This window comes from Scyliorhinus canicula, chromosome 26 (genome assembly GCF_902713615.1).
Source record: "Scyliorhinus canicula chromosome 26, sScyCan1.1, whole genome shotgun sequence".
NCBI lineage: Eukaryota > Metazoa > Chordata > Chondrichthyes > Carcharhiniformes > Scyliorhinidae > Scyliorhinus > Scyliorhinus canicula.
This window is the reverse complement of record NC_052171.1, coordinates 20,334,771-20,353,267: the sequence shown is the minus strand read 5'-3', so window position 1 is coordinate 20,353,267 and position 18,497 is coordinate 20,334,771. Positions and strand designations below refer to the sequence as shown.

Here is an 18,497-nt window from a genome sequence, read left to right as displayed (position 1 = left end):
CACTACTGAGAGCAGTTATCACTTTGAAATCCTCAAATTGATCTGGAGACAGTCTTTAGTTTGCAGAGAGATCCTTACACAGCTCTTTGCTTTGCCTGCAGCTATCCAGTTCTCAAAACGAAATTAAAACACACTGTTGGGGGGGGGGGGGGGGGGGGGGGGGGGGGGGGGGGGCAGCACGGTAGCATGGTGGTTAGCATAAATGCTTCACAGCTCCAGGGTCCCAGGTTCGATTCCCGGCTGGGTCACTGTCTGTGTGGAGTCTGCACGTCCTCCCCGTGTGTGCGTGGGTTTCCTCCGGGTGCTCCGGTTTCCTCCCACAGTCCAAAGATGTGCGGGTTAGGTGGATTGGCCATGCTAAATTGCCCGTAGTGTCTTAAAGAGTAAGGTTAAGGGGGGGTTGTTGGGTTATGGGTATAGGGTGGATACGTGGGTTTGAGTAGGGTGATCATGCTCGGCACACCATCGAGGGCCGAAGGGCCTGTTCTGTGCTGTACTGTTCTATGTTCTATGTAGCTGCCTGTTCAAAAACGAAAGTGAAAAACAGGCAGCCCAGCTCCACCCACTCTCTGACATCACTACAGCTATTCGATAATAAACGCCCATTTCTTAAAGGTACTCGCACATGACAATAAGATGACGACTGATCTGATTGAGGCCTCAATGCCACATTCCTGCCCGCCCCGCCTGATTGAAACGCTTTGCCTACCTTGTTAATCAAGATTCTCTCCCCCCCCTCTGCCTTTAAAATGATTGGGTGCCGCTGCCTCCATCCCTGCCTGGAGAAGGGGATTCCGCCAACTCTGAACCCTCAGAAAAAAAAATCTCCCATCTTAAATGGGAGACCCTTTATTTTTAAACCGTGTCCCCTCAGTTCGAGTCTCCCCACCGGGGATGACGTCCTTTCGGCATCCGCTCTGTCAAGTTGCCTCGGGGTTCTGCATTTCAATCAAATCACCTCTCAATGGATGCATTCCCGGAAGGTCCAACCCATGCCGCATGTCAGATGAGCGAACCTCACCTGAATCACTGACGCATTTACATCCTTTATAAATAAGGAGGCGAAAACTATGCACAACGTATACACACAATCAGAGGCCTCCGTCACGTCTGCATCGCGGCCCTTCCCACCCATAGAACCAACCCGGGGTACAAGAGTCCTCCTGGGATATTTAAACACCGGAGTAAACAAGGTGACTTTGAATCTTGGCGCTTAAAAAAACCTTACTCGGCTTAAAATCCTACAAGATCTTATTTAACTTCAAATCGGGACTCCTGACACTGCCAGGATGCACTCCAGCTGTATCGACAATGTATCAGTGCATGCCTATGGGTGTGTGACAGTGTGAGGAAATGAGTGGATCTTGATAAGGAAGTGACACGACAAAGCACAGGAGAGGGGACCCTCCGACCTATTCTTGCCCTCGCAGCAGTATTTTCAGTGCACCACAATTAAGGCCAAGTATCCCATCATGCCTTGGTTCTCGATAGCCAGAAATCTACATTTCTGCAGGTTCCCGCAGAAGCAATAGTGTGAAACCATCCAGCTGCTTTCAGGCAGCGAAACATTGGTACTCCGCCGCAGCAGAATCGGGCAAAATAAAGTTTTAAAAATGACCCTGAATCAGGAGGAGACATGGGGGAAGGGTGACAAGAAACTTGGTCAGGGGCAGGAACATCCACAGGGAGGAGACATCTGTTGGGGAAATTTACAGATGTTGAAAACGCAGCTGCCAATGTTGGGGTGAAGGATGCACAACATGCATCTCAATGCAGATTCCTCTCTCTCTCTCGTGCCAACCGTTGAAACGCGTGGCAATGATTGGCGTAGCCTTCAAAGACCGCTTTGTCATCGCCTGAGCTCTTACCATCTGGGGTGACGAACCACACGAGCAACCAGTGTATCTCAGCGACCGTGGGCATGTCTGAAGGCGGGTGCTGTGCCGAGGTACAGACAGCTTTTGTTTTGATTGTTCACCCCTCAGTTTTCTTTACATTGGGGATGAGCAACTTGGCTGCAGTGTTAATGTTAGCCTGCTTGTGGCACTGGTGAAGATTATTATGAGCTGTGGAACACGTAACCAATTTTGGGTGTGCCTGAAATTTCAGACCAAAGAGCGCGATGTGTTCCTGGTGAAGGAGAACCCGGACCCTGGCAGCAAGGACCCACAGGAAGAGTATCCCAAGTTTGGGCTGCTGGACCAGGTAAGGTTCCTGCTCCAGGTCAGGAAAACGGGGGGGAGCCGTCAACGCTGACGATTGTTTTGAGGAATAAGGGGGTGGTCTTGCGAGGAGAGATTGATTAGAATGGGGCCTGTACCGTTCGGGAGAGACGATCCGATTGAAACGTCTGAAATTCCTCAGCGGCTTTGACAGAGTGAATGCTCCCGCTTGCACGAGCTGGGAAGGGATTGGGACTGATAAGGGTAAGGGTTTGGCCATGTCGTTTCAGGATAAGGGTTTGGCCATGTCGCTCTGAGATGAGGGAGGGTTTCTTCAAGCCGAGTTGGGAATCTTTGTAATTCTCTGCCACAGAGGCTTGTGGGCGCTCACACGTTAGGCGATTTTCGGTGCTTTACGGCATGTTGAGGGATGCGGCGATGGGATGGAAAGGTGGAATTAATGCAATTAAGTTGGACGATGATCTCATTGAATGACGGTGTAGTTCCGAGGAGCGCATGTTCTTCTCGGACTCCTGTCTCTGGTAGACTGTGCAATACAGAGGTACCGTTCAGTGTTGGGCACCTTAGCGGGCAGTGGGTGAGAGGTTTTAATTGGCTCTTAAGTTTGTCACAATAACCTGCAACATTAAACGATTGCTTCAAACATCTGCAAAGTTTTTTAACGAAGAGCTGAACAGACTGTTAATATTCAAACTCTTAAAGGATCTCACATTTTATCTTCAACAGGTGCTTTGTGTATTTTTTAAGTTGATTGATAGATAAGTATCTCCTATGTTGTTGTATCCTTCAGCTTAGAGATCTGTGCTGCAAGAACAGTCCCTTCCATTGTCCACCAGGTATTTGCAGAGGGGCACCAACGAGCTAAAGGGAGAATATTTTAGTTCCCCTGCAGGTTTTCAAACTAGTGCAGTTCCGAAGTCTAGCTGACAGAGGGACACCTGAATGTTGGTGAGCTGCTGGAACAATGATGTTGATTCTTTTCTATGTCACAAGATATTGGAATATTAAACATAAAGGTTATTGGAGGGGTGGCACGCTGGCATAGTGGGTTAGCACTGTTGCTTCACAGCTCCAGGGTCCCATGTTCGATTCCCAGCGGAGTCTACACGTTCTCCTCGTGTGTGCGTGGGTTTCCTCCGGTTTCCTCCCACAAGTCCAAAGATGTGCAAGTGAGGTGGATCGGCCATGATCAATTGCCCTTCGTGTCCAAAGAGGTGAGGTGGGGTTACGGGAATAGGGTAGAGGTGTGGGCTTAAGTAGGGTGCTCTTTCCATCGGCCGGTACTGACTCGATTGGCTAAATGCCCTCCTTTTGCACTGTAAATTCTATGATAAAGAATGGTGGATGCACCAAGAAGGCAATGCAGCAGTAATTGTGGAAATGTACCTTTTTAAAAATAAAACTTAGAATACCCAATTCATTTTTTCCAATTAAGGGGCAATTTCCGTGGCCAACCCACCGACCCTGCACATCTTTGGGTTGTGGGGCGAAACCGACGCAGACACAGGGAGAATGTGCAAACTCCACACGGACAGTGACCCAGAGCCGGGATCGAACCCGGGTCCTCAGTGCCGTGAGGCAGCAGTGCTAACCACTGCACCACCGTGTCGCCCCAGGCCGGGATCGAACCCGGATCCTCCGCGCCACGAGGCCGTAGTGCTAACCACTGTGCCACCATGCCGCCCGGGAAATATTTTGTCTGCGAGCAGTTGCCTGAAGGAGCATTCCTTGTACATTTGGATTTCATTCCCTGTTGACCAATTCTAACCCCCTCCCTGGTCCCTGTTAACAGGCTGATTCGGACCATTTTGCTACCTGACTGTCCGAATTGACCAGGAAACGAGTTTCCGACTCTCTCTACCCTCTCTGAGACTGTCTCTGCAATGTTGCCCGACCCTGCACTGCCTCAGCTTACTCGCTGCTGGAAAACCCTCACCCCTGTGCTTGTTTCCCTCCAGTCTTGATGTTGCTTCATAGCGCCAGGGTCCCAGGTTCGATTCCCGGCTTGGGTCACTGTCGGTGCGGAGTCTGCACATTCTCCCCGTGTCTGCGTGGGTTTCCTCCGGGTGCTCCGGTTTCCTCCCACAAGTCCTGGAAGACGTGCTGTTAGGTGAACTGGACATTCTGAATTCTCCCTCCATGTACCCGAACAGGCGCCGGAATGTGGCGACTAGGGGCTTTTCACAGCAACTTCATTGCAGTGTTAATGTAAGCCGACTTGTGACACTAATAAAGATTATTATTATTAGTGTTGTCCGAGCCAGCCTCCCAGTTTCCACACCCCCATCAAAAGAACGTCGTCCAACACTATTCTGGCCATGTATAAACACGTACCCATTGCCCCACTGGCCCACGAGCTAGCACTGACTACGATCACTGAAGAGACGATGACCATTAATAGAGAAATGAAAAATCGCCATTATTCTCTGAAAGAACAAAGCTGCAATATTCCAGTGTTTAGGGTTTTGCTGCACAGGAAGCCAACATTGTGAAGTAAGCATGGAAAAAGCTGGGAAAACTCAGCAGGTCCTGCAGCAGGAGAGAGAAGCAGCTCTGAAGCGTTAACCTTGTTACTCTCCCGCAGGTGCTGCCAGAGCGGCCTCGATTTTCCAGCGGTTTCTGTCTTTATTTCGCATCTCCAGCATTTCACTTTTATGACAACAAAGTAAAGAGCCGTCTGTCGTAAGGTGATCGCTCCTCTTCCACTTTCGATCGGACAGCAGACGGGATAACAGTCGCGCATGCGTTCGATTGAAACTTTCAAATTATCCCCCACTTGTTCCTTATCCCCCTCCCTGCTCCCTGGGAGAAATTCTTTGGCTTCTGGAAAGTTTCCTGGGACCAAGCCATAGTGTCACAGCTCTGAGGAATTCTCTGTTTCTGCTATCTCAGAGTCATAGATGTTTCCAGTAGGGAAACAGGCCCTTCGGCCCAGCTGGTCCATGCTGTCCAGTTTCTATCACTGAGCTAGACCCACTTGCCCACATTAGGCCCATATCCCCCCATGCCCACCCTGCCCATGTAACTGTCTAACTGCTTTTTACCGGACAAAATTGTACCCGCCTCTACCACTGCCTCTGGCAGCCCGTTCCAGATCCTCACCACCCTCTGTGTGAAGAAATTTCCCCTCTGCCCACTTTTGTATCTCTCCCCCTCTCACCTTAAACCTCTGCCCTCTAATTCTAGACTCCTCTACCTTTGGGAAAAGATGTTGACTATCTACCTTATCGATGCTCCTCATTATTTTATCGATCTCTATAAGATCGCCCCTCAGCCTCCTGCGGTCCAGGGAAAAAAGTCCCAGTCTATCCAGCCTCTCCTTATAACTCAGACCATCAAGTCCCGGTAGCATCCTCGTAACTCTCTCCTGCACTCTTTCTAGTTTAACACTATCCTTATCTTCCCAAGTGTAAGCTTCCTTGGGGTCCCCCACAGGTTTATCAGCAAAACCACCCTGTGCATTCAGCACCTCATCATTGGGCCCTCCAACACAAATGTCGGCTCTCACTACACTCGAGCATGGTGCCTCCAGCTCAGAAATACTAAACAGCTCTCCGGACATCCCCCTCCCCACCTTGCGCACTTGCCTCCCACCCCTCCTCGTGCGATCGCTCCCCCAAGACCTTCCACAAACATTCTCCCCGTGTCTGCGTGGGTTTCGCCCCCACAACCCAAAGATGTGCAGGTTAGGTGGATTGGCCACGCCAAATTGCCCCTTAATTGGAAAAAATGAATTGGGTACTCTAAATTTTTTTAATGAATTGGGTACCAAAATGTAAAAGAAACACTATAAAACTCTGAATCCGCCTTTTGCCTTGGGCTTTAACGTAGGTCATGTGACATCTTGACCTGCCTGAAAAGAGTTTATCAGAGAGCTCTGAGGCCTGCTGTCGAATGTTACAATTCCAAAGGAGGACGTTCAGCCCGTCCCATTGTGTTTATGGCAGCACAGTCGGACACTGTTAACTATTGAAGCGATGTGTGCTGCTGTACTGAAACTGGCTTGCTGTTTGAAACTCTCTCTCGCAGGATCTGTCTAACATTGGACCGGCATACGACACCCAGAAGCAAGGTGGCTCCTTGACCCCGGGTAGCAACCTCAATGGTAGGTTGATGACTTCAGCACTGAGCTGGCCTCGATTTGAGTTCCCAGTGGATCATTGGTGTCAATGTATCTTTCGGCTTTGTTATGCTTGTTAGACTGTGACCAATCTTAAACTAAACTCTCAATTAATACGCGTGACTGTTTTAAAAATACATCTGTTAATAAAATACAGTTAAGCAGACAGTGCAGTAATTGGCAGCCATCTTATGTCTGCTCATTTGAAGGGCAAGCCATCTTTTTCGACTTATTATTTTCGATAGAAGCCACCTATCAGATGGACCCCTATATATTGGCAAGTTTGCTGTTTTGATTATTGAATCTCCCAACTAGCTGTGAGTGCTTGTCCCATACCCGCAAGGAATCTGTTCAGCTGATGGGACATTGGGAAAAGCTAACCTAAAAATTGTTTTGAAAGAAAAAGCCCACTGTTTCAAAAAGGTATTGATAGCACGTGGTAGGTGCGCTTAATGCCCGAATGACACTTTTGCATATATGTGGATTAAAACGCCCTCAATCTGGCAGGATTGGGCGCGATGGTCACTGTTTGAGTCTTCAGGCCCTCTGAGAAGGTGGAGCTCCTGGAACGGTCATTCCCTACGGGATGTGCTATGTCAGGGATCCAGGGCAACCTGCGAGATGAATGTTGGTCAGAGCACTACCTCTCTGTGCGCAGAAGGTTAGAGAAGCCAGCCAGTGTGTGTCGTCTGCCAAGTCCCTCGCTAATTCACTCGCTGTACGATCAGGTGGTTTTCCTGCATTTTTTTTTGTTCCAAAGAAGACTTCTTTTTGGAAGTTCACAGTCGACTCTCACTCCAGGGTGAGTCCCAGCCAGCCCGCTGCCTTGCCTTTCGTTCCAGGGCAACAGCACAAGTTCCCCACCCTCCAGTTCAGTCTCAATACATGGAAACCTGGGGAACACCACTTTACTACTGTGCCTCGCTCCTGTGGGAATAGGTTACTCCCTGGTTGCTGTTTCCAAGAAAACTTATGAAATAGGGAAAGGACCAAGGTCCATTCCACGTCTTGGATTGTCCTGGATGTCAGAGTGCAACAGCAATCCCGGCTGCTGCAGTCCAAAGTTACCTGTAGCTTTTCCGTCGAGGTTACACCGGCTACTTGTAAAGGTCCAGTTTCCGGGTGACATTGAGTCTTTGAAGTGCTTTGGGTCGACACTGAAGTGAAAGAATAGTTGAGAGAATAGTTGCTGCTGTTGTATTTATTGCTGAAATGGAGATATCTTTGCGTCTCTTCTGGCCCATAGATGTTACAATGCAGCCAGCCTTGGTCGTTGATGGAGCAGTCGAGTGATTAAAAGAGGTGGGGGGGGGGGGGGGGGGGGTTGTTTGAGGTAACTACCTGCCTGCCCAAGAGGTCAAGGTGGGAGTTTTTGTGGGGGCGCTCGGCAGTTCCAGCCACCGGCATAGTAGCATTCTGCTTGTGGGACGTTGATAAATGTGGAAAATTGAGCTTCGTTATCAAAAGGAGCTAATGCATGAGAGTTCATTGTCCACAGGCTATACAAATGCATGCTTTGACCTCTCTTCCAGGTGGATCTTCAGTTGCAGGTGAAAGTTTGTGTCATGAGAAGTGCTGAAACTTAAGTATTTGTACCTGGCTTAAAACGCTTGATGTTTAGCGATTTGCAGTGTATTTCTGTTTTCCCCCAAAACACCTTCGCTGATTTATTTCCTCTGATCTGAACTGGGCAGAATGTGCAGTGGAGGGGAAAAAAATGTTTGTTTCGGTTTTGCATGAAGGCAAGAACAGGCACGAGCCTACCGTTAAAAGCTGCATGAAGCACTCGCACCTGATTTGTGAAACGAGCCACGTTCAGCTGCTTGAATTGGGCGGAGGTCTGTGGCCAGAAAGGTTTTAAATCGGACCTGAAGGTCGTGCTCAAGCCTGGCGCTGCAGCGCTCCACGGAGAACTGCGCAGTTCAAATCAGACGATCCAGTTTTTTTTGGAGTGGGTGTCGGTGGTGTGGGAGATGTTCTTGCCTCTGCTGTCTTGAGCTTCAGGTAGTGAGCCTTCTGAAAGCCGCCTCCTCGAGAGCTGCTAAAAATATCAGTTGCACCCAGTTGTTGTCACGGGGAGGGGAGGTTGGATTGGCTGTGATGTTGGGGGTCACAGGACAGCTTCAATGCGCAGCCTGGCGCAGGTGAGTCAGCACGAACTGGACCCAATTCTGGCGCATGTGCCATCTTTAAATGCATTGGAATTTCCTCTGTCCACTTCTGTGTGCAACATTCCCCCCCCCCCCCCCCCCCCCCCCCCCCCCCCCACCACCTCTCGGTTGAGTGCGCTCCAGTTGCCCCTTTAATTATTATTTCTGCTTCATCCCTTCCCCGGGAACAGTTGCTTCTTTCTCTGTCCGTTATGTGGTTAAGTGGGTTATGGAGCTGCAAAACGTCCCCCCCCCCCCCCCCCCCCCCCCCCCCCCAGGTTGGCCTGGGCACGAGGGGGGGGGCAGTGTGACCACCGACACTGGGCATCAACGGCCTTCAGAAAGCAGGGGCACATCTCGGCCGCAGCAAGGTTATCGTCCCTGACCCCGGCTCAGTATTTAAAGCCCCCCCCCTCCCTCCCCCCCAACCTTCCCTCCCCTCCCCCACCATCGTTGTGACCCTTTGGTGGAGCTCTTGCTATTCCCCCCCCCCCCCCCCCCCCCCACGCGGAGCCCATGTTGAAATGCCAGTCTCGTGCGCGAGGGAAGCAGTCCCCGTGTCAAGCCGGCTAGTCCCTGGGTATTGTTGGGCATTGGCTGGGTGCTGCTGCTGCTGCTGATGCTGCTGCTGCTGCTGCTGGTAAATGAACACAACAGGCTCGCAAGTGAGAATGGTGGCTTCACCCTTTGTGTTTGCAGGGCGTCACAGTGGTGCGGCATGCAGTGACGGGACTGGGGGTCGGGCCCGTGACTCCACGCAAGGTGAGTTAACAATGTCCGCTGGAACTGCCTGGGGGGGTGGTGGGGTGGGGTGGGAGTGGGGGGGGTGGTGGGGTGTTCAGTGTCACGTCTCAGATATTCATCCTGCCCCCGGGCATTTGCCAAAGTGGCTGAGGTTAGACAGCGACCGTCTGGCCGGTCTGACGACGAACTTGAGGGTTTGCGCTGTGGAGTCCGAGCTAAATTGGCGATGACGCCTGGTCTGAAACGACTTGTAAACTGAGACGGCCTTGTCCACCATCTCGAGCTCCTGATGTTCTGGGTTGGAAGCTGGGGACGTCAGGCCGGTGGGTGGAGATAGTCGATTGCGCGTGAGGGAGCCCTGCATCAGACCCAGGCTACACTTGTTTCGATTTGATCCACACCCAATCTTCTGGGTTTAACGCAAACCGACGGAGTCTTTTTGTAACTTGCTAGGCGTTTTTGAAAGCACCCTCACTTCGTCAATTTGGGGCTGATCTTCCACAGGCGGAGGTCCAATTTAGTGCGTCTATAGTCATGTTGTTGCTGCACAGGGTAATATGTACAGTATGTGTCCATGTAAGACGCGCTCTGGGTGAATACACAAGCATGTTTCTGTCAACCTCTCCTGTGTGGAATATTTGTTCTGTCTTCTACATCGACACGTGTAAAATTGTGCTTAATACGAAGAGCGATGAGGTAGTTAAATCCATGTGAAAGCTGGTGTGAAGTTCAGATGTCTCCCTGGCTGTTTCGGTGCCTGTCTGCATTTATCAAGGAGGGAGGAGCGTAACTGCTGGGTAATTAATGGATACTCCCATCAAGAGTGGAGAAGCTGGATTGTAAATATATTTCCAGTGCAGCACGGAACACCTGAACGCTTTTTTCGAAGCAGTCAATAATTTATGGCTAAATTAGCCAAGTGAGCTGAATTTAGTGTGAATAAAACTAGTGGATTAAATTGAAGCAACAATTCATTCTCAGCCTGATTGTGCAGTGTTTAAGTATCGCTGCCGACTGCAGGTGTCTATCTGTCTGAGGAAGCCAGCACTGGAATAACACCCCCCGTGGGGTGGAGAATTTAACCCCCAGTCTGCGAGCTCCCCCATTGTGAAGTCTGAAGTGACTCTTCAAACATCCCTTATTCCCAATGCGCTTCTTTCATACTGGCAGTGGCAAGTGAGGAGGTCCTCGGAGTAAAGAGTCGATTGCATTCTGTGAGAGTTGATATTTGTGTTTGGAATTTTATCCTTAAACTGAACTGTGCACGGCTTGAAGTGGATTGTATATCGCTGCTATTCTCCCCCTCCCCGCCCCAAGCCCCCCAACCCATGCCACGATTCACTGTCCTCCTGAACCTGCTGTCTGCATTTTCACTTTTGTTGGATTGGATTTGTTTATTGTCACGTGTACCGAGGTACAGTGAAAAGTATTTTTCTGCAAGCAGCTCAACAGATCATTCAGTACATGGGGAGAAAAGGGAATTAAACAGAATTCAAGAAAATACAAGAAAATACATAATAGGGCAACACAATATATACAATGTAACTACATAAGCATTGGCATCGGATGAAGCAGACAGGGTGTAGTGTTAATGAGGTCAGTCCGTAAGAGGGTCATTTAGGAGTCTGGTAACAGCGGGGAAGAAGCTGTTTTTGAATCTGTTTGTGCGTGTTCTCAGACTTCTGTATCTCCTGCCCGATGGAAGAAGTTGGAAAAGTGAGTAAGCCGGGTGGGAGGGATCCTTGATTATGCTGCCCGCTTTATGCTCCCGGCAGCGGGAGGTGTAGATGGAATCAATGGATGGGAGGCAGGTTTGTGTGATGGACTGGGCGGTATTCACGACTCTCTGAAGTTCCTTGCGGTCCTGGGCCGAGCAGTTGCCATACCAGGCTGTGATGCAGCCAGATAGGATGCTCTCTTTCGTGTTGGTGTTTTCAGTCATGTCCCCTCACTTTTGTCATCCGTTCTCTTGGATGCGTGGCCACTTCCTTTGACATTTCGACATCTGCATTCTCTACCCCTTTCCAACCTCATTTCCTTCTGTCACTGTTTTGTGGGGGGGGGGGAACTTGGACACGTTCTCCCAAGTCATCTCGAAGAACAGACCAGAGGCTGTTGGCATCATCCTGCTTATTTTCTTGAAATGAATTTCCAATACTCACCTGGTTTAACTTTCAGCCCTAGAAGAATGCTCCTTCCCCCTCCCGAATCCCTGTTCCAACAATCCTCTTCCCAAGGCCATGCCTGTGTCTTGCTTCTCTGCAATCTCCCCCTCACCTTCTGTCTCAGCTCATTGTCCTGTTCCCTGAATCCACTGAACTGGAGACAGTCTAACCCCCCCTCTCCCCTCTCCCCATCACAGCTGATTTGCGAATTGTTTCTTCTCTTCAGGCCCTGCCCCACTCCCTTTCAAAGCCAGTCGTGACCGCCTCTCGAAGCAAACTCCCTCAACCTGCCTGTTCTTTAAGACTATCGTTCCACGCTTGCCTTTTCAAAGTCACCTCCCATATCCTGTTTGAATCTCTCCAATCTCGTTCCACCTTTGCCACAGCACTGAAACTACCCGAGCCAAAGTAACAAACGCCGTTCTCTCCTTGACCGTCTCAGCTTTTTCTTTCAAATTTAGAGTACCCAATTAACTTTTCCCAATTTAGCGCGGCCAATCCACCTACCCTACACATCTTTGGGTTGTGGGGGCGAGACCCACGCAGACACGGGGAGAATGTGCAAACTCCACACAGATAATGACCCGGGTCCTCGGCGCCATGAGGCAGCAGTGCTAACCACTGCGCCACCTCGCCGCCCAGCTTTTTATGCAGTTGGCCAACACCATCCTTCTCTTAACACCTCTCCACACTCAAACAAAAGCAAATTACTGCGGATGCTGCAATGTTGGGCGGCACGGTAGCACAGTGGTTAGCACTGTTGCTTCACAGCTCCAGGGTCCCGGGTTCGATTCCCGGCTCAGGTCGCTGTCTCTGCGGAGTCTGCACATTGTACCCGTGTCTGTGTGGGTTCCCCCCCTCCCCCCCCCCCCCCCCCCCCTCCAAAACAGTGACAGAACAGTGGGTTTCCTCCGGGTGCTCCGGCTTCCTCTCACAATGAAAAAAAAATGGAATGAAAATCGCTTATTGTCACGAGTAGGCTTCAATGAAGTTACTGTGAAAAGCCCCTAGTCGCCACATTCTGGCGCCTGTCCGGGGAGGCTGGTACGGGAATCGAACCGTGCTGCTGGCCTGCTTGGTCTGCTTTAAAAGCCAGCGATTTACCAGCCCAAGTCCTGAAAGACGTGCTGTTGGTGAATTGGACATTCTGAATTCTCCCTCCGTGTACCTGAACAGGCGCCGGAATGTGGTGACTAGGGGATTTTCACAGTAACTTCATTGCAGTGTTAATGTAAGCCAACTTGTGACACTGATAAAGATGAAACAAATACGAATGCTGGACAATCGCAGCAGGTCTGACGGCGTCTGTGTAGAGAGAAGGAATCTAATGTTTCAAGTCTGGATGACTTTGTCAAAGCGTCTCCATTCTTGTCCAATTCAGCCAGACTGTCCCAATGCTGGCCTGACTGGTAAACCTGAATGGTTTTTGCACTGTTGCCTCTAATACCCTCACAGGGGTCTGTTCTTAGCTCCTTTTCCTGCTCCCTTGACAATATCATCTGCAGCCGTGGGAAGGTCAACGCTACTCGTGTTGTTGAACTGCTTGTCTGACATGTTTTGGTCAAGCCGCAGTAGCCTTCGGTTAAACATGTGGCGCAGTGGTTAGCACTGGGACTGTGGCGCTCAGGTCCCAGGTTTGATCCTGGCCCCGGGTCACTGTCTTTGTGGAGTTAGCACATTCTCCCCGTGTCTGCGTGGGTCTCGCCCCCACAACCCAACGATGGGCAAGTTAGGTGGATTGGCCACACTAAATTGCCCCTTAATTGGAATAAAAAATAATTGGGTACTCTTGTATAAAAAAAAAAAAAAAATTTTTTAAACACATTGCTGAAATCAAAAGCCATCATCTTTGCCTCCAGTCCATTCCTGTGACTTTGACTCCATCTTCCTCACTGGTAGTTGTCTCAAACGGAAACCAGTTCCGCCCTAAGTGGATTGTTATCCCCAAATCCATGATAAGATCTGCTCACCTCTGTCCCTATTTAGCTCATCCGTTCCATCAACTCCCATCAGGCTCTAAACCCTGTTGCTGCAATAACTTCCTCGCAATCCTCCGCCCACTCTTGGCTTCAGTGCGTCCAAAAAAGCTGCTGTCATTCATCCATCACAATTGTCTTTGCGGGCCTGCATTCACTCCGAGTTCCCTCAACACCAAGTTTAAAAATCTCATCCGCATGTTTAAATCCCGTCAGTGCCTCTTCCTTTTCGCTAATCTTCTCCTGTCGAAGAATCAGAGAATTTATGATGCAGAAGGAGGCCATTCGGCCCATCGAATCTGCACCGGCTCTTAGAAAGAGCACCCCACTTCAGCCCACACTGCCACCCTAGCCCCGTAATGCAGCAACCCCACCTAATCTAAGGGTAATTGATCATGGCCAATCCACCTAACCTGCACATCTTTGGACTGTGTGAGGAAACTGGAGCACCCGGAGGAAACCCACACAGACACGGGGAGAACGTCCAGACTCCGCACAGACAGTGACCTGAGACTAGAATCGAACCTGGGACTCTGGAGCTGTGAAGCAACTGTGCTAACGACTGTGCTACCGTGCTGCCCCACAACCCCTCTCCTTGTCTCTGTCTACCCTGGGAGGCTGCGTCATCCGGAGTTCTGGAATTTCTTCCCTGCATTCCACTTCACCATGTCCCTCTCCTCCCTGAAGACCATGTGTAAAGCCCATTGATCCAACGCAGTTTAATCGTCCCGCACAGTGTCCTCATCTTTGGCTCAACACCCCTTTATTTCTTTGTAGCTGAATGCCTTTCTTGTGAAGTTCCCAATCTTCCGACTGTAAGGATGCTGGATAAATTTAGCCTACTGCTCTGGTTCTCTGCTTTGTATCTCTTGATGCTTGTTCGAACTGGGTAATTGAACAGTTGATGCACAGCAGAGGGTGAGCATCCCTTTGTGTGGATGATACAGGGCAATCTGCGTGCCTACCTGCTGAGTTGAAGCGGTTGACGAGCGACCTGACTGGGTGAGCTGTCGGCCTGTTGTGGAAGCGTATTCAAGCAGAGGAATGATGGGCGGAGAGAGATGTCAGCGTTGCAGATGTACACGTTGAATAGATGTCGACAGATTTAAAAATGATTGTACGCGATGGAGCTTGACTGTGCGAAGTGAGTGATTGAGGAAAGTTCAGGTGCTGCCAAGTGTAGTGGGTGTTACGCATTCGCTTCCCAAGCCCTCAAAGGTTCTGTTTTCTGTGCAACCTGCTGCGCGTTTGCGCTTCCCCTCGAGAAAAGCTGCCGAATCGCTTCGAATTGCCAGCAGTGGAAATGCAGAATAGAGCTGGAGGTTCAAGAATTCCCAGCCTCGGGTAAACCATTGCACCCTGACCTGCTTCACGCACAGTTACTGACAGAATTTAGCACGCATGCCAAAGGAATAGTAAAGCTGCCCGTGCCTTGGCGCCTCCACTGCTGGAACTCGATGAAAGTGGGAACGGCTGGCTGAAGAGGCAGCAACCTCCTCTTGCTGTCAATCCCTGCGTGTCAACTTGCCTCGTCAGAGGCTGGGACCTGGAGGTGGACAATGTGGTCTTGACGCTTAAAAGCCACCCTTCTGTGTGTGTGTTTCTCTGACCATGACTGTTTAGAGAGGTAACCAGTTACACGAGTTGAAGTCAAACCTCAGCGGTTCTGTGACTACAGAGCTGCAGAGCCAAATGGTTGCAATGACGAGTGTAATAATTATATAGTGGACAGAAATCACTTGGGCTCCATCAAGCCCTGATACCCAGCCGGTTCCCTCAGAAACTCCACAGCACCACAGAGAAGCTATTTGATTGAATACACTCTTGGTGTAACCGAGTTATACAGTGCCAGGTCAGGCCCTGGGACTGCATTCTTTTTCATGTTAATCCACCAACGATGAAGTGGTTTAGTCGCCCTTCTCCTTGTACTAAATTGGAAGAGATTCGTGAATGCGTTAATCCATCAGGGAGGAGGTTGACACCCTGAGTCATGTTTATAATTTCTAGGACTTGGCGTTGGCATAAATGGTTGACGTGAAGTATGGTTAGCGGTGGAATTAACCTGTCTGTCATCTGCATACTCGTCCCATTCACTGCGTGTTCCAGTAACCATTTTAAGATGCAAGGTTCGACATTGCTAACAACCTAATGGATGGGAAATGATGAACGTTAATAGGCACAGTCCGGCAGGGAGCGTAAAACTGTATTGAAAGCATGACCATGTTTTTTGAGTAAGAGAATGAATTTGTCGGAATTGAACCCAGTGGCGCAGGGGGATTGACTAGATGTTGACAGACGTTATTAATCCTGTACGTCAAGTCTCATCTGACATGGAACCTGCGCGTTCCCTGATTTGCCATCCACAGTGAACAGTCAGGCAGAAGACACTTTGATTTTTATTGCGGTTTCATCTTGAAAACACATAGTACTGACGGGAATAAGCTTTGAGCAAGCATCCAATTTATTCGCTTGTTCTGTGTGAGATTCTGGCAGTAGCAGCCTTGAAGGACAGCGCAGTGAGTTATCCAGCAGCGCTGTGCTCAGATTGGTGTTGATGTTGTCAGCAATGCTTCCTTTTCTTTGTCCTGTACTGAGTCCTTGTTGCCCCCCTCCCCTCCCTCACCCGTGTCCCAGGCATGTCGAGTAGGAAAAGAAAGGCTGCTCTGTTCCCCGCGCACACGAAGCTGTGGCCCTTCTGCGCTATCCCCCCCCCCCCCCCCCCCAGCAGCCACTCCGCTCCGCGTGTTCAGGAGCAGGCAGTTCCGTCCCGGATCACAATCTTCAGCCTTTTCTTTCCCAAGGTGGCAATGTCGGAGGGAGCGGGAAAGGAAGAGGAGCCAAACGGAAACAGGATGGCACTTCAGGAGGGACTGCCAAGAGAACCCGAAGGTAAGGCTCTTTGGGAATGACTGGGGGCGGGGGAAGCCAGTCCCGGGCCCTTGGCTGGCTGTGGGGTAGGGGAACAGCATTCAAACACCAGAGTGTACTCTCGTGCATTAGATTGTGGGCTTCTATTCTGCTCTCCTCCTGTGCCCAGCTTGGTTCAGTGTTGGACAGGGCAGTGTGGTTTTTGTGAGCGAGCTTCCTGTGAATTCCAAAGTGCAACCTGTACACCGAAACCTCCCTCGTTCCTGGAGGGGTCAGTTATTAATACTGGATGTTTGCTGTGGTTTTTGATGAGCAGTTGAACTCAAACTACACCCTCAAGAGGCTGGTTTAGCACACTGGGCTAAACCGCTGACTTTGAAAGCAGACCCAGGCAGGCCAGCAGCACGGTTCAATTCCTGTACCGGCCTCCCCGAACAGGCGCCGGAATGTGGCGACTAGGGGCTTTTCACAGTAACTTCATTGACGCCTACTCGTGACAATAAGCGATTTTCATTTCTTTTCATTTCAGTCCGACTTTCCCGTGGCTTGTTATTCATTAATTTGTGAGCGTCGCTGGCCAGCGTTCCCCGCCCATCCCTAATTGAGAAGGTGGTGGTGAGCAGTCTTCTTGAACCGCTGCAGTCCATGAGATGTAGGTACACCCACAGTGCTGTTAGGGAGGGAGTGACAGGATTTTGACAACAGCTTTTCCAGGATTTTGACCCAGTGACAGTGGTATATTTTCAAGTCGGAGTGGTGAGTGTCAGGGAAGAGGAGGTGTAATCCTCCGCAGAATTCTCAACCTCTGACCTGCTCTTGTAGCCACAGTATTTACATGGCTGGGTCCAGTTTAGCTTCTGCTCAGTAATAACTCCCAGGATGTTGACAGAGGAGGGAATTCATTGTTTTAAAAATAAATTTAGAGTACCCAATTCAATTTCTCCAATTAAGGGACAATATAGCATGGCCAATCCACCTACCCTGCACGTCTTTGGGTTGTGGGGGTGAGACCCACGCAGACACGGGGAGAATGTGCAAACTCCACACGGACAGTGACCCAGGGATCGAACCTGGGACCTCGGTGCCGTGAGACAGCAGGGCTAACCCACTGCGCCACCGTGCTGCCCTCCAGAGGGGGGAATTCAGCGACGGTAACGCAGTTGAATATCCACATGGACTGCACTTCAATAAAAATGCTGCACGGGCCGTCAAACACTGCAGGGTCTCCTGGGATCCTGAAGGGCGACAGATAGACACAAGTGTGTCTTTGAGGGGATGGTGGGGGAGCGTGATGGACCCGCCACATGTTGAGTGCCATGTGGCCAATGTTGATGGCGTTGGCATGCGATCGAGGGACGCTCTTGCAGTGTTAGCTTCTTGGAAGGAATGGAATGCAGAAATGGACACTGTTGGGTGTGGAGTTGTTTGCTGGTGTTAAGGTTGCCAATGGCTAATTGTGTGGAACAACGTGACACGATTGTGTAGAGCCTTTAGTGACTGGCAACTGATGTTAAAACGGTGGAAAGTTTCCACCACAGCCGTACCGGATTACGCACACTATGGTCCTCCGTAAATCTGACTCTTGTTTCCCGAGGGCTGAGGTGGCAAAAACGAGACGGGAGAAATTAGGGTTTAACCCAAAGATGATGCCAGCTGCGTCGTGTCCAGTGAGTAGTCTGTGGCTGAGGAAGATCCCAAGAGAAATGATGTGGTTTTGTGCAAGCCTAAATCTGTGTTTCTCCCCCCCCCCCCCCCCCCCCCCCCCCCACCCCCTCCCCGCCCTCTGCAGTGACCCGCTATTCGCTGCTCAACGTTTGCCTCCACACGGCTATCCCCTGGAACACCCGTTCAACAAGGACGGTTATCGATACATTCTGGCTGAACCAGATCCCCATGCTCCGGACCCAGAGAAACTGGAGCTGGACTGCTGGGCTGGTAAACCCATCCCTGGGGATCTCTACCGGGCGTGCTTGTATGAAAAGGTTCTTCTGGCTCTGCATGATCGAGGTGCGTACGTATGGGAGAGGGTATTGTTCCTTTACGATGGTTACTCAACTGTGGTTTCCATGGGGGTGCAGGTGGCCAGGAGTTGGGGGACTCTCCATAAGCTTAATTTTACCAGGCTGGTGGAGCAGATGGAAGAGGAATTTAAAAGGTGGGACATGGTGCCGCTATCGTTGGCGGGTAGAGTGCAGTCCGTCAAAATGACGGTTCTCCCGAGGTTCTTGTTCCTTTTTCAGTGTTTGCCCATCTTTATCCCTAGGGCCTTTTTTAGAAGGGTGACTAGCAGC

At 50.4% G+C, this 18,497-nt stretch overlaps 1 protein-coding gene across 3 annotated transcripts in view; it reads left to right on the top strand.

Annotated features, from left to right (window-relative positions):
- The window catches only part of ash2l (ash2 like, histone lysine methyltransferase complex subunit), a 47,227-nt gene that overhangs the window by 20,473 nt on the left and 8,257 nt on the right, over positions 1 to 18,497 (top strand). Inside the window, exons 6-11 of one of the 3 annotated variants that reach the window (XM_038785256.1) lie at positions 2,110 to 2,205; positions 6,213 to 6,288; positions 7,836 to 7,853; positions 9,153 to 9,215; positions 16,140 to 16,227; positions 17,996 to 18,213. In XM_038785256.1, coding sequence (XP_038641184.1) covers positions 2,110 to 2,205; positions 6,213 to 6,288; positions 7,836 to 7,853; positions 9,153 to 9,215; positions 16,140 to 16,227; positions 17,996 to 18,213 — 559 coding nt within the window. The remainder of the gene's footprint in view (positions 1 to 2,109; positions 2,206 to 6,212; positions 6,289 to 7,835; positions 7,854 to 9,152; positions 9,216 to 16,139; positions 16,228 to 17,995; positions 18,214 to 18,497) is intronic. The other 2 variants (XM_038785257.1, XM_038785258.1) reach the window with 2 other exon arrangements.